The following is a 16,005-nucleotide window of genomic DNA, read 5'->3' on the forward strand; positions in this document are numbered from 1 at the left end:
AACAATGTTGCAACAAGGACTGAACAAAAACGGGGAGCTCACATACACAGACAAGGGATAACGAGACAATGAGGCATAGATGTGTGACACGAGAGGATGCTTAGCAGATTGGTGGATACACAAGGAGCAGACACAACAGGTGAATTCAATGGGCAATCATAGGGACAAGCCACACTAGAAAGAAACAAACACAAACCCTGACACATGCATTCTAAGGGGCCATTTACATGGTGACGCTGTGACACCAAGACGCGGAATGGCCTTGCCTTTACACAGTGTCGGTGAAAACTAAAGGTGAAGGGGCAAACTTTTGATTCCGGCCTCCGAAGCGGAATGATTCGATTGCGGGGATTGCTCCACAACCATATGAATGGAACGCTCTCGCGCTGATGACGTTAGCACTCGCACAAGTCACATAGGGCATGCGCAGTCGCTGCGAGTAAACATTCAGTGTTGGTGTAACGTCTGCCTTAATTTACTGTTTTTATAATATTTAAATATATTTTCATGTTCGCGTTTTTGAGCCTCTTCAAGCAAAATAAAAAACACGTCAATGCCATTGCTTCGAGGGGGCGGGTATGTTGTCTTCCAGGCTGAGGAGGTTGTTGTCAAGGAAGTGCATCATTGGCTGTCGCCATGTAAAACTGCACTGCTCCCTAGGGCCTGGCATGACTACTACATCATTTTTACGCGGAATTGCGACATCGTTCGAATGGAGACGGAACCATGTACTAGTATATGCAAACATGAAATGTGTCGTATTTTCGGAGCGTCACCATGTAAACGGCCCCTAAATCGTGTGGTGGCAGGTTTGTTTAAGTTCATCAGTAGGTTTAGAGTTAATAAAGGTTAAATAGGTTAAGTGATCCTTGCCTCTCTGCTTGTGTGCCTTAGCTCCTGTTGAACCTCACTTCACTGAGTGTATCTCCCGGGACCAGGTAACATTCAGCTGCTGGTGGAGTCCCGGTAGCTTCCATAACTTGACGGATCCCGGAATGCTGAAGGTCTACTACCAGAAGCGAGATATAGAGTGAGAATGCTGATCACCTCCACTTCCAAAAATTGATATTGAGCAGACAACATTTCTGTGTCTGACACGCAGCATTTGTTTATTCCTGCTTTCAGCTCTCCCACCAAGACTGAATGGAAAGAGTGTCCAGAGTATTTCCACTCGAGGAGGGAGTGCTTCTTTGACAGAAACCACACAGTCATCTGGACCCCCTACTGCTTGCAACTGCGCAGTCGAGACAACATCACCTATTTCAACACGGACTACTGTTTCACAGTGGAAAATATTGGTTTGTAGCGTTCATATAGATTGTCCTCTTAGGTCTGCTGTAATTAATAACTATCCTACACTGATATAACATCTACGTAACATTACCGGTTCATGACCAGTGCTCACTACCCACCATATTTCCTAAAATAAGTTCCAGTGTTGAATTACTGGAAGGATGAAACTATCTGAGAAGCCTTGAATAATTTCCGTGCAAAAGCATCTTTAAGGGTGGAGTGAGGCAAAAATGCATCTTCGAAGATTCGTCAACAGGGAATTTGGACTCGGCATTAACGTTAATGGAATGTGTAACAGCCTCATATGGCATGTTTCTTTCAATGTTTTTCCAATTAAAAAATGCAGCACCAAACAAAAATGTCACAAAGAGCAACTATGTTGAAATATTGATCATCTTGTCTGAATTTACTCACAAATGTTTCTACTATGTGCCTGTACACAGTTCAACACTAAGCTATGATTTTGTTGAATGAATGACAATAAGGTGGATACACAGGTTAATTGCACTTTCTGCTATCCAGTGGAAAAATATTTAATGACCTTGTCGATATGTATGGATGTCATGGCTATATAACGAAAATGGTCACTTTTTTTATGTTGGTAAATAATTTTCCCACTAGTTACATGAAGGTGGATCATTTGTGCTGCAGCACAGTGGTCTCGTATAGGCGCTGAATAGTTACAGAAAATTCCATTCACATGTTTTAGTCAACAGAATTTTTGTTAAGTTGTAAGGCAGTTATAATTTTACTACTGTAAACTTTCAACTATAAGATATCACTTTTCCCCGCTTTGAACCCTGTGGCTTCTACAGAAGTTCAGTGCAGTTAATTTATAGATTTTTACAGGCTAAAGAGAGCTGTCTTTTGGTATAACGTTTGCTTGTAAAATCAAGTGGTTTATACGTAGAAAATTATAGTAATTGTTAAAGGAATAATTATAACTGAAAATATAATACTTTTTTCTTTATAAAATTAAGTGGTTTCCATGCAGTGTCTGTCATGTGCACTCTGTGTGGCTTTACTTGGTAGCATACAAATGGTTGTTTTGATGAGCAAATAAATTAAAAGTATATATATATTTTTTTTTGGGGTGCAGTACGTCCTGACCCTCCAGTGTCTCTCAATTGGACCTGCCTAAATGTGAGTCCCTCCGGGCTCAATTACGACGTCATGGTGATGTGGGAGCCGCCCCCCTCCGCAGACGTGTCAGTGGGCTGGATGAACGTTGTCTATGAGGTCCAATACAGAGAGAGGAACAGCTCCAACTGGGAGACAGTGAGTTATCGCTATCTGTTTTAAATTCCTTTGACACATCTCTAAAACTTGATAAAGTCAATGAACAACCTCAATGTCTGTGCGGTGCAGTGTGGAAGTTAAAGTGAAAGATCAAATCAGGACACGCAGTTTTGTGTTTCCTTCCCCTAAAGCCGCGTCTTTTGTTGTACTGGAAGTTTGAGCTGGGCCCCCTGGGAAAACATAGAATTACTGAAGGAAGTCAAGAGGAGGGAGCACTTGGTTTGAGGTCATGGGGCCTAGTGAGGCCTCACTGGCAGTTTGGCTTTGCTTATCTTTGCATGGAAGTCTTTATCCAGATGTATCTCGTGTATACCTTTGAAAATGCAACAAATACAGTATACCTCTATTGAGATCAATACAAGACATGCATGAAAACTTAAAAGAAAAGCATCCTCTTCTCGAACATGACTCCTGTTGCCTTTTAAGTGCTACTTTACCTTAGCCGTGTATAGGCATGTGCTAGTATAATCTTCTGACGGTATGATAACCTTAAGCCAAAATATCACCGTTTCATGGTGGTACGGTATTGCAATTACAGCTTCAAAATGTTTTACTTTGAGATATCTTGGTTGAAAAAAAATGAATAGATATTTTTTTTTTCCATTGAACAGTATTTTTTTTCACAACATATTAGCAGATTGGAACGCAAGTATAATGTTAGGTTAAAATAAATTAAAAAAGAATATTCAAAATAAAATTAAAACAAATGCAGGCCTTTAGGTGAGCCTAAACCTACAGCAATAGCTCAACATTATTTAACAGAACAAGTATTATTCCATAAAAAGCATGTGTGTATGACATGTATCATGTTTACATTATACACACTCTTTCTCAACACAGACAGTTGCTAGAGAGAGAGAAACATGCTTTACCACCGCTAAACACATTAAACATGCTGGAGATAACTTGTAGCTGGTGGGAAACATTCATGACAGTGTTTACTAACCTTCAATTTTGTATAAATGCGAAATCATACTGGAGGTATTGCCTCGTTGGCAGCCACCCTCCGCAAACATGTGTTACATGTCGGTTGGCCTTCCTCCTCGAAGTCGCGGCCGTCTATAACTTTTCTGTAGCCAAAGTATTCCCATACCAGCGATTTCATTTTCTTCGATGGGGGAAAAAGTTCAGGAGTTTCACCTCCTCCAGCCATCATGTAGCACAGCTGACTCACTGACACTAAGCAATGACCGGTGGGGAAGGGTTGAGCCTTGCAGTTGCAAGCGAGGGATTTCTCCATGCATTTTTGGGACATAAAAAATAGCTAATACCTTAAGGACGGTATGACGGAAAATTTTGGCGGTTTTGAAACCTTGACGTTTTCATACCACAGTATACCTTGAAACCGGTAATCGGTACATGTCTAGCTGTGAATCGTAGCCAGCCTTTTCACCATTTTATAAACTTGGAACAGAAAGTCTTTTTATCATATATTGCCCTTGAAGCTTTTCCCCACCCATTTAAACTTTCCACGATCCATTTCATCACCTCCTTAGTATACTAACCATCATTGCCCTGGACTATTTACCTTCCTCTCTATCTTTCACTATACACTCTAGCCTGGCTCTTCCCCTTAAAACACTACAAACAATAAGGTCATTTTCGTTCTCTGTCCTTCCTGCCTCCACAATGTTCCTCTATTAGTTTTCTTCTTTCACCACTGATCACATTGTCATCTGAAAACATCAATGTTCATGGGAGTTCTAGTCAAACCTCAGCTATCACCCTATTCAGCACTGCTACAAAGGGGCAGGGGCTCAGAGCTGCTCTCTGACAACAGTCCCACCTCCATCTGAAACACCTCTATCACACCTACAGCACAGTTCAACTGCTGCCATGCACTATTCTAATGTATTTTTCTGCTATACTAGACTTAAAAAACACAGCTGTTAAAGGCAAATAAAATAATCCTGTTTATTGGAGCAAAAGAGTCAGCAGTGGTCACGCCTACAAGGAAAACATCCTGAATTCTTTTGGACGGGTAGGCTTGAAACTGACCACAAAATTACCAAAACGTACAGTAAGTGTTGTTGTGAGGCATATCAACTTGTCTTCCCTTGCCTAACAGCGTTTTCCATCTGTAAACAAATGAACAAAAAACTTTTTGCATTTTAGTAGCACTTTTATGCATTTATGCATTGAAATAATTATACCAGTTACATGCACTGATTAGCAACAGGCTAGCCGCCACAGCAGTACAGTAGTTGTAGTAAATAATATTAAAGATCATCATAATTACAATCATCATCGTAATAACAATATCAAAGGCAACAAGTTGTTTCATGCGCAAGATTTTAACTTTAGTATTTTTTGAGCACCAGACACATGAAAATGCAGGGCTAGGAAGAACATACCTTCTGTAACACAGCGGCAACATGGCTACAAAAACACCCGGGCTTTGTGGTGGCACGAGCTTGGTTCCACATCTGCCTTCATGAACATGTTGTCTTCCCCTGTCGTGATGAAGGCAGATGGATGCAGTATTTCCAAATTGTCTTTTTTAAGGGATCTTGATGAGTAATGTTACTCCAGCTCCACTGTTGTTTTGGATGGAGAAATTCTAAAACGGAAGTTGTTAGCAGACATGCGGAAGTACCTTGGAAACTTTTCTATAAAATACCCTTTTTCTTTGTACGAATCGGTGCTCATCTAGATTTAGACGACATGAAACTAAGGCCCTCTGTCTAATCTGTTCTTGAAAAGCATTCGCAGTTTACACCACGTGGTCCGCTGATCTGCTGCTTTTCTTCTAAATTTTCCTCACCCAAAACAGGGTTATCTTACTTATAACCATTCTATTGTATCTAGCAATATTTGCGCCTACTTTTACAATGTCCCAGCAGTCAGTAACCTCTTATTGTTTCATTCACATTTTGTCCCTTTAGATTTGACAATTTCAATATTTTTTCTGTTCATCTGCAGTATTTATGTCGTCGAATGCATCTTACACTCAAAAATTCTGTGAGATGAATTTTCTTTTTTTTTTTCTCTTATTTTCATAAGTAATAAAAAAACTAAACTTAGTATATCTGACAGCACAAGATTTTCTCATAGTTTTAGTTACGATTAACTCTTGACACAACCACCTTATTTATTACATTGTCTTTGTTTTATTACATAGTGCAATATTATCTAATTTTTATCATTTTATATCTAGTTTTCTCTGTCACACCATTGCATTTTTCTTTAGCTGGAGGTTCAGCTGGAGCCCCAAACCCAACAGACAATCTATGGTCTCCATTTAGATAAAGAATATGAGGTGCACATTCGCTGCAGTATGAAAGCCTTCTCTAAGTTTGGAGAGTTCAGTGAATCCATCTTCATTCAAGTGTCAGAGATTCCCACTAAAGGTAACATGATGCACTAATTGTTATGCTTTTGTAGTATTGTGTCCTTGTGGGCTCTGTAAAGTAATGCAATGATGTTTTTTGCCAATGTTATAGATTCTTTTTCCCTGCTCACGCTGGTTATTGTTTTGGCAATTGTGGCTGCAGCCATTCTCATCATGTGGATTGTTGTTTCACAGCAGCACAGGTAATACCTCAGACATATACAAATTCACACATATAGAAAACATATATAAAAAAATATATATATCGAAAATACTTTGTAAGTAATAACGTCATTCATTGCAGATTAATGGTGATTCTGTTGCCACCAGTTCCGGTGCCAAAAATTAAAGGTGTGGATCCAGAGCTGCTAAAGGTATATTTTTTTGGAGTGATTCTTTTTTTGTTATTGTCGTAATTGTTCGGGTTTTTGTTGTGTAACAAATGCTCTTAATAACATTGCTAAATCTCAATTAATGAAAAGTATACAATACTCATAATAGATGTACAGGCGAAAAAAATTAGGTTTCAAATTTGTGACAGATTAAGGCATAGGTATCTGGCTACTAACTCCATATCATAATTGTGCCAAATAACTGCTTATGGAAACTGATCGCTTATGTTAGTACAGTATATCGGGGGAGAAGTGACATATGGCGGATTTCCAAGTACATTTATTTTCACATAGAAACAAATCAACAAAATTCTGCCTTTCATTTTACCTGGGTTACCTACCAATTTATGAAAATGGTCTACAGTGAGACTGTTTGTCTTCGAGCACACATACCGTATGCTCATCCATCACTGCATTGATTACATGGAAATAACGCTTGCACTTGTGTTTATGGACTTTCACTTTCATTCTGTATTTTTTTTTTTTAACAATTTTAATTTAATTTTTTAAAATTATTTTAATGTGTTCAAGGGCCAGACCAACAGTAACTTGAATTTGTGTTCAGTATTAGTTATCATTCATTGATGGGAGCAAAACAAATAATTTGTTTGAATGACCTGCAACTTATTCACCTGAATAGTTCAAAAATGCAATAAAATGATGAAGTGCTTTTACTCATTTAGTTACATTAACAAATGTAATGTAACTAAATCAGTCGAGAACTTCATCAAATGGTTCATTTTAAACACAGATTTACATGACACTTCCTGATTTATAATACAATGTAAAAGAAAAAAAAAAAAAACATCAAGTTTCTGTCACTATTATGCATTCTTTAACGTCCAACATTTTTCCCCGTGAAATTTGCAAGACAGTTTTTAACACCTGCCAGTCTCTCCATTTCAGTTCCAATTTTACCAAACATGCTCCATAATTTTCGGACTATAAGGAGCACCTGACTATAACCTGCACCCCAAAAAATTGACACGAAAATGGAATTTGTTCATAGATAAGCCGCACCAGACTAAAAGCAAAACCTACCAAATTTGACAAGAAAACTATTTGTTCATGTATAAACCACACTGGATGATAAGCCACAGGGATAGTCACACCTAAACACTACTGTTGTCTCAATACTGTAATATTTTGATTTTTTTTATTATCGGTACTAAAAAAAATTTTAAAAAAATACTCAATACCATTTACGATACTACATAAATTAAAACAAATATTAATAATAATAAGTTTTTTAGGAACTGTTTCAGTCCCATTGGACGATGCTAGACGTCCAGTCTTGTGGTTCATGAAAAATTTAAACTCTTTAAAAGAGTTTATGACTAGCAGATGTCCCTTCCTTTTGAACTGAGAGGTTGGCACAAACCTCCCACTTCAAACAGATTGAACGTCACTGAATGGTTTGTTTTGCATTTCTTTTTGTGAAGCTGATACACCGTGACTGCAAAATAAAGTAATGTAAAGAATAATTATCATTTATTGTGATATCGGTATAGGTTTTCACTCTGCCAACAGACACAAATACGAATGGGATTAAAGGATTTGTTGTATATATTTTACGAGCGATAATTTATACATGTGTCCAGTCCTATATCCAATGCGTGATATGTTTTTTATTATAAAAGAGTACTCACTCTGGCCATCAGCAGCTTGGCTGCTCCCCTCCTTTGCTTTGCCTGGGGTGGTGGGGGTGGTCTCATCAGTGCCAGTCATAGTCCTCTTTCTTAATATCTCGGGACATTGAGGTGGCTGCACGTGTATGGTGGGCACCGCATCTGCTTTCAGCAGCAATTTCTTAGCAAAACCTGATTTCATTTGTCCATAGTTCGAATAGCTTTCAGGTGTAAAATGCGCACCACACAAAACCGTGCCGGAGGCTGGGTCTGCAAAATTAGCCCTCTTTGCACGGACGAACTTTACTCATCGTTTGCGTAGTCCAGCTCTTTTTCTTGCTTTCGGGAACTCATGGGTACTACATTGCAGCAAATGGCTATTTGTACACCACATAGCACGACAGGTTTGAACCATTTTAGCGATTTTTTGATAAAACACAAATGCAACTCTCTCGTCAATAAACAACGATGGCACCTGCCTCGACCTTTTGTTTCCTGGCTGTGACGTCACAGCCCCATTCTGCTGTTTCCGGGCTACATTCGGAAATGTTCGTAATTTTCGATCTATTTTCGATAATTGGCCATGAATGTGATTAATTTTTTTGTTAACTTTATCAATATCTGTTATCTTGCCACATAACGGTTCTATTGACACCTCACAGTCTCTTAGTATTATAATTCTCTTTAAGACATGTCGGCGCTAATAAGCCACAATTGTTCTCCTTTACTTAATATGTTATGAGAAACACATAAACTATTGCCATTGATTTAAAAATCTATCAAATTTAGTACATGTTTTCTGCCTACGGAGGGCGGCATGTTTTATGGATGCTCGGGGTGATGACGTAGATTGTCACGCACTCGGCGAATACTACCATGTTACTGCAATTTCTTCAACGCGGCGAGACATCCAACATATGTGCTCATCGGTTAAAAGTGTCGAGTACTTACTATTTGTGTTTTTATTGAGTCTTTTATTACCTTTTCATTGCCTCCAAATACTTTTTGCATGTGTTTCCCTCTCATAATTTAAAGCATACTGTTTTGTTGTGATAGTTTTAAAGCAGATTGTTGATCTGTTGCCCACATTAGTCACGTAGCATGTTTAATCACCCTTATGTGATATTACGACGTTTAAGCATTTTCTTAAGGCATATTTAGTCTGTTCTGTCTGTATGCATCGAAGCAAAACAAGCTAAAAGCGCACGGTGGTACTTTAGGTGTCAAATTTGCCTCTTGTTGGACGTTTGGCCGGTGAAGCATATTTTGGCTGAACACCGTTTTTTTTCCTACTCTCATTGCGTCTCATCCCATCTTTCCAGTTCATTTTGCTTTTGCTGCTCGTTTTGTAAAATATCGACAGTGCTGTCATGCTCATTAAAGTTCCTCTCGGATTCAAATTGAAAGGGTTGAACAGATGACATGTTTTTTTCGCTAGAGTCTTACTCTGGAAGCCTGGCAGCGTAACCATGTGTCGTCACTGTGCTGCGACGTCAGCAACAAGGGGACCTGCTAGTTAAACTAATTTTACAAATTGTATAAAAATGACAACATCAAGAGGGGTTTCAATATTAAATTATTTTAACTCAAAATAATGTTTATCTCTTAAAAACTACAAGTCTTTCTATCCATGGATTCCTTTAACCTGTGATAGCCCAAAAATACAATAGATCACTCAGTAATTAAATTTCGTATCCCGATACAACATTTCTGTATCAATACAATTCAATACTTTTAACAACTTTACTAAAGACACCTTATCGCCTTGCAAAATCCACATGAAGACACACTGGACTATAAGCCACAGAGGGAAAAAGTAATGGTTTATAGTCTGAAAATGATGTTATTTACCTTTGTGAGCATTGAGAGGGAACATGGGAATTTCAGTTGAACCCGTCATATCGCACCGCCAGGGGAAGGTCGTGAGGCGGCTGCAAGTCTTGCATTATTGAAGGAAGAGCTTCAGATGGGAGCCAGGGGACATTTATGTTACTTGCCGGCAAAACCACATATTCCTATGTGTGCTCTCCTTCAGTCAAATTCCTGTATTTTTCCCCGTGTTTGGTAATGTATTGGCGATACAAATATACTAAATAAACACAAAAACATGTGCCACACACTGCTTGAACTTGAACTTCTGTAAACAAATATTTAGCAGTCCATGACTGCATGAACTTTTCTTTATGGGGGACCTGCAGCACCTGCTCTCTGCGGGGAAGTGATTTACACGTGATTACATGCATACCCGTTCGGTTTTTCAAAGTGAAAGCAACAAATCTGTATTGTGCGCGCAGAATAAATCCTTGTTGGCCTGCGTGCCCGGCTGTAGTTTGCTAATGTGCATGCACACCGACTGACAGCAGAATAAGCGAGCACTTCAAATAGACATGACGGCTGCGGGAAAATATAAATGGAACCGTTTTAAGATCAGAGAACTTGATTTTATTTTTGATTTACCACAATAGTCCCGTTTTATTTTTTTGCGGCGTAAGGCGTGAGAATGGCCTGGAATGCGTGAGGAAAATGTTCAATGCACAAGAGTTGAGAACCCTGTTTTTACCGTTTTTCATTTTTTTATTTTTCAACCGTTCTTTGCAAATTAGCATGAAAGATACAGTGTTGTGTAATCAAGGTTTTTATTTATTTATTCATTTATTTGTTTATTTTTTAATATTTTTTAGCATTTCTATTAGGGCTGAACTGTACTGAAAGAACTGATAGTGTAACTTTTTGGAGGTTTACGATAAATGTTGCCGTATTAAATCGAGAAGAATTTTCACCAGATGACTTGAATAGCTGTTTGGAAAGACTTTGGTTGACTCACCATGACCACGTTGTATTCTATAATATCATTTAATCCAGGCTAAAGGGTTTCATCAGTCAATAATGAGGATTGCTGTGTATAAAAAAATGATCCAGGAAGACATGTCTCTGCAGACTTTCTGCATTTATGAAGCAAAACAAAAGTTTGCGTGTTCAAAAAATGTATATCTATACAATTGCACATATTGCGATGGGACTATTGCGCATTTGCACAACGTGATGGCGATGTTCAAACGATAATATTGTGAAGGCCTAATTTCTATTTGACATGTTGGCATCATTATTGTTTATCACGATGCCCACTTCCCCTCGCCACATCATTTGTTGTTGTGTGGGTGGGTGGGTGGGTGGGCTGGGGGGGGGGGTGTCTGTGTCAGTTAATAAAGGGAAAAAAGTAAAAGACCAAAAATCGATTTTCATACAATGAGTGTTTGTGGAGAGCTGTTTTAAGTAGTGAGGGATTAAAACACATGTCCAAATTCATCATTGCACAGCTATCACGGTTTGCAAACCCGAGCAAACCGGGCAAGGGAGGATGATGACTAATCTTCTGAAGCGAATACAGCAGACGCGAGCCTCCATAGCACCCCCGGCCTTCCCTCCCTACACCTACTTGGACATCAACTGATACAATGAACCCACTCGAATTGACAATATGTGAAAATCCATGGCAATCAGTTGCCACGTTTACATGGAGCCAAATATTCCAATTACAATCGGAATATTTGTTCAAACCGAATAAATGTGTTCCATATAAACACCTCATTCGGAATGAACAGGCCCAAACCGAATGGAATTTCATTCCGATTCACAGGGGTGGAATATTCCTTTTCCCAAACCGATTAGAAGTAAAATTATATCATGTAAACAGGGAAGCGGAATGGTGTCTGGTTGCGTTCTTTCTGCGCATGCTCCGTACTGACGTGGTGACGTCACTCGGTGACGTAAGTAACGTCACTTGCAACATGGCTTCCAAGCACACGCACAGCGCACCCACACAACTTTTTAAATGAACGGCGTATCATTCTTGAAGTTTTGTTTCCACTTGAAAAGTTAAAACAGCAGCTGATCGGACGATCGATCTCCATGTTTTGCAACGTGACGCTTTGTTTTGATTAATCTGCGCATGTCAGACGGCAGTTGTCAAACGTCCTTTCGGAATAAAGGCAGTCCCATGTAAACGCTGGATCGGAATAGATGAAGTGACATGTAAACAGGTGATGTGAAATTTCCATTCGGAATGATTTGAATCGGTATGAATAAAAGTCAGCATGTAAACGTGGCTACTGACTTTGAACGAAATGTGAAGATTATGACTGGACTGATACACAATATGCTGTTTGTGCGTCCCGGGCTGATGGGGCACGGGTTTCGATAAGCATCTGCTTTTCCCGTCTTTCCTTGTCTGTCTTCGTCTTTCCTTCGGGTAAAATTCCACACTCTGAAACTGTCAATGATTTTTTTGATGATGATGACAATGACAATAAAATTCATTCATTCATTCATTCATTCATCACCTTAGAACATTATTGATAACACTTGAATCTCTTTATAATCATAAATTACTTGGGAATATTATAAACCTTGTAGAAGATTTATATTTGTTACAGCTCATGCACTGGATCTCATTAGTTTTTCCAAGTGTAATTTAATGTCATGCAATCATTTGGCTTCCATCCAGAAAGGAAAACTTGATGAGCTGAACTTCATCCTTAGCAGTGGAGATTTGGTTAGTGGCCCCATGTATTCACCAGATTTTTACCAAGATGAGCCATGGGTGGAATTTATCGAGGTGGATGTGAAGGATTCGGACGCTGGGGAAAAAGAGGACATCCAGGCATCAGACACCGAGAGGCTCCTGGGGGGCTCTCAGCCTGCCAGGCACCGAGTGGGGTGCTCTAACGTCCCCAGGTACTTTTTGTATTCCTTCCTGCAGTGGAGCATTGGACAAAGTTGTACAATTTTGGCAAAACGTAGGCATTTAAAACAATAGGGACGCCTCTCTCTCACGCAGATTACTTTTCATTGTGTCAAAGTGTCATTTTGTCAGTGTTGTCCCATGAAAAGATATACTTAAATATCTACAGAAATGCGAGGGCCCTTCACATGCTGCTTAACATAGAATGATAGATATGAGTGTTTTATTGGCTGGAAATGGTTTTAATGTGCCACTTGGAGTTTGGTGTACACTCATTGTGGTTGCTTATATTGTTTTGTTTATTCACATAATGCAACAGGACAGAAAATGTTTTGAGGGACAGAGTGAAAGAGAACTGAGGGAGTAGAGATACAAAAACATAATTGAATATAAATTCTACCTATTAAAAAATCGGAAAAGAAAAACGGAATAGTGGTACTTTAGCATAATTAAAGATATATTATGTTACCTATGGTACGTAGTGTTGCTCTCTCAATATGATTACTCCTACTAAGGGGTCGCATAGTTAGTAGAGGATACCGAGGGAATAGAGGGAAGATCGGTCAAGTAGGAGTGTCAATGAGCAATGTTGGTAATGTGTAGCGGAGAACCCATTATGAGGCACCTCTCTGCTAGTGCACCATGGGCTGCTGTCCATGTTGCCAAAATCAAAAATTGCCACTATTTCAAGGTAGCACTACAATACAGTTCGTTCAACTGGCTCTTACGAAAATAAAATAAAGCAATCAAAATAAAGATGTATTTCCCTGAAATTTTGGCTTGCAAAGTCCATGTATTATTCTACTGTATAAGTATTATATGACATTCTTGTCAACATACATCTATGATTCTCTCCCATCAGCTTTCCTGACCGCGAATGCGCTTATGACCTGAACGGTCCAGCCGAAGATGGGACCACACTAAATTGCATGCTACCGGGCCAACCTGATGACAGATTAGCTTCCCTCTGCGTTGATTCGGAGCGTGGCGAGAGGCTCCCAGTGCCCTCTCAAACCAGCGGCCCTCAAACTTGGGTCAACACGGATTTCTATGCTCAGGTCAGCAATGTCATGCCCTTCGGAGGTGTGGTGCTGTCCCCCGGCCAGCAGCTTAGGACCCAAGAGGGAGCCCCCGCTTCAAACGAAGACGTAAAGGAGGCCAACAAAAAAAGTCAAGAGAAGAATAAGCAGAAAGAACCTCAGTTCCAGCTTCCGGTGTTGGAACCGGACACAGTCAGCCGCACCCAGCAGATGATCCCCCCACTTTACTGTTCCATCCCCGCCGAGAGCTATCAGTCCGCCGAGCCCCAGCCGGCAGCTGAGGCCAGCCGGTCACCGTACGATTCCCCCGACTCTCCCCAGGCACAACATTTTAGCCCCGTGGCGGACTACACTGTGGTACAGGAGCTTGACAGTCAGCGCGGTGTTCTGCTTGACCCACCATCCCTCCAGTCTGCATCATCGTGCCTGTCACAGCACCCCCTCAAATCTGTCCACGCATTACCCACTGGGTACGTTACCCCTGACCTGCAGGGGGTGCTTTTGCCTTAAACGTAACACATTTAGATGTCAGATGACTCCAAACGACCGATCCGGGATGGGACTCGAACATACGCTATCTTGTATCTGCGACTTCAAATTGTAACTTATGTGCTTCTAGTTCTGTTTTCTTGCAAAGGACAGGGGAGAGAGTTTTTAGAAGCAGTGGGAATCGGTTTGACAGTAATCATCCAAGTCTTAAGCTTGCAGAAAGAAGAAGCGGTTGCCCTGTTACACAGATGGCAAAGGAAGAAGCATTCACCATTATTGATACCTCTTAGTAGATTAAATAATTGACACAACTTTCAAATCTGCAGTATATGCTTACAAGAGATGTAGAACTATCATTACTCTTCTCACACTGCAAGAAGCTACATGTTTTGTTATTTTCTGCAAAATTCTATTTCTAATAATCCATTATGCATTAGCTGGTCAAAGTATGAGTGAAATTAATTTTTTGTTTGTTGAATTTGTAAATTTTTAGCTGAAATCCTATGAAAAGTGCTTCATCGCACGTACAGTATAACTGACAATTTGACGTGTCTGGTCAGAAAGCATTTGTGATTTGCAGATAAAGGATTTTCATCCAGTCATCCAAATCGCTTTCCTTTAAAAATGTGGCTAGGGCATGAAAAACAAGTATGACTGCATTATACAAATGAACATGGACAACATATTAATAGTGATATGATATTTCTTGTTGCCTAGCAGGAGGCTGCTGTAGGTCATTCAATGGCACAAAGAAAATTGCCATAAATGCTGACTAAAGGGAAAGCACATTTTATAGGCGTTTATGGCAGGAATTATTTTTTCCACTTGCCTTAATTTCATTATACTTTCATCAATCTTACATACTGTGCTTAAAGGAGGGAGACGGATTGAATACCATGCCGTCAGAACTGTAGCTACAATTCATTTAAAGCTGCTGTAGATGTACCAGGCAGACACACGCTCACAATCAATTCCAGCTCGTAGATGACAAACTTACAATGTTGTTTTGATGTTTTTATATGCGGTATGTTCATGTCTAATTCAGGGATGGCAACTAGATTGAGTGGAAAGAATGTGAAGGTGTGTCATTAGGTCAAAGTAACAGAAATTCAAAGGTATGTTTTCCCTGACATGGGAATGATTTTCTATAAAAATGAAGGAAGTTCCCAGAAAGAAACCCCCTTTTGCTTGAGCTTCTGTTCAGCGACTGTGAATGTGTGGAAACTGGAATACGTACAGTATATGCAATGCAATCAGTGACAGCCAGTCAAGAGGTATTACTTTGAAGACCTGTGCAAGCGTGTCAGTGTAACGTGTTTATGTGTGTGTGTTTGACAGCTCACAATTGTGTTAATACTTAACATAACGGATATATTGATTGCAAACATATTTCATCTGTTCTCGACACTTAAGATTGAGCACTTTGTATATGTTGGTCAGATAGTGTTCTCATGAGAAATTAGTAGGATTTCATACGAAAAGTAGGGTTTACATTTCTTGCCTGTTTTCGAATGAAATATTTTCCTGATAAACTATGAAAAAATGTAGCGTTTTTTTCTGCTTAAAAAATGTAATAGGAGCATTAAAATACAGTTATTGCCATATAGTAGTAGTAAAGGCTGTCAAAGGGTTAACTTTTTTTTTTTTTTTTTTTTCAATATTAATACATTATTGTTAACTAAATTCTTGTGACAATACTATTAAGGTTTAGATGTAACATACATATATATATATATATATATATATATATATATATATATATATATATATATAGTAAAGGGTTTTCCCCCAA

General features: G+C 39.3%; 1 protein-coding gene across 1 annotated transcript in view; it reads left to right on the top strand.

The window, feature by feature from the left end:
• The window catches only part of ghra (growth hormone receptor a), a 70,256-nt gene extending 54,318 nt beyond the window's left edge, over nucleotides 1–15,938 (top strand). The window contains exons 3-10 of the mRNA XM_057831509.1: nucleotides 895–1,030; nucleotides 1,126–1,298; nucleotides 2,393–2,571; nucleotides 5,783–5,942; nucleotides 6,036–6,126; nucleotides 6,228–6,297; nucleotides 12,448–12,677; nucleotides 13,547–15,938. Of these exons, the coding sequence (XP_057687492.1) occupies nucleotides 895–1,030; nucleotides 1,126–1,298; nucleotides 2,393–2,571; nucleotides 5,783–5,942; nucleotides 6,036–6,126; nucleotides 6,228–6,297; nucleotides 12,448–12,677; nucleotides 13,547–14,234 (1,727 nt within the window). The 3' untranslated portion in view covers nucleotides 14,235–15,938. The remainder of the gene's footprint in view (nucleotides 1–894; nucleotides 1,031–1,125; nucleotides 1,299–2,392; nucleotides 2,572–5,782; nucleotides 5,943–6,035; nucleotides 6,127–6,227; nucleotides 6,298–12,447; nucleotides 12,678–13,546) is intronic.
• The last annotated feature ends 67 nt before the right edge of the window (nucleotides 15,939–16,005 follow it).

The sequence above is a fragment of the Corythoichthys intestinalis genome, chromosome 3 (assembly GCF_030265065.1).
Source record: "Corythoichthys intestinalis isolate RoL2023-P3 chromosome 3, ASM3026506v1, whole genome shotgun sequence".
NCBI lineage: Eukaryota > Metazoa > Chordata > Actinopteri > Syngnathiformes > Syngnathidae > Corythoichthys > Corythoichthys intestinalis.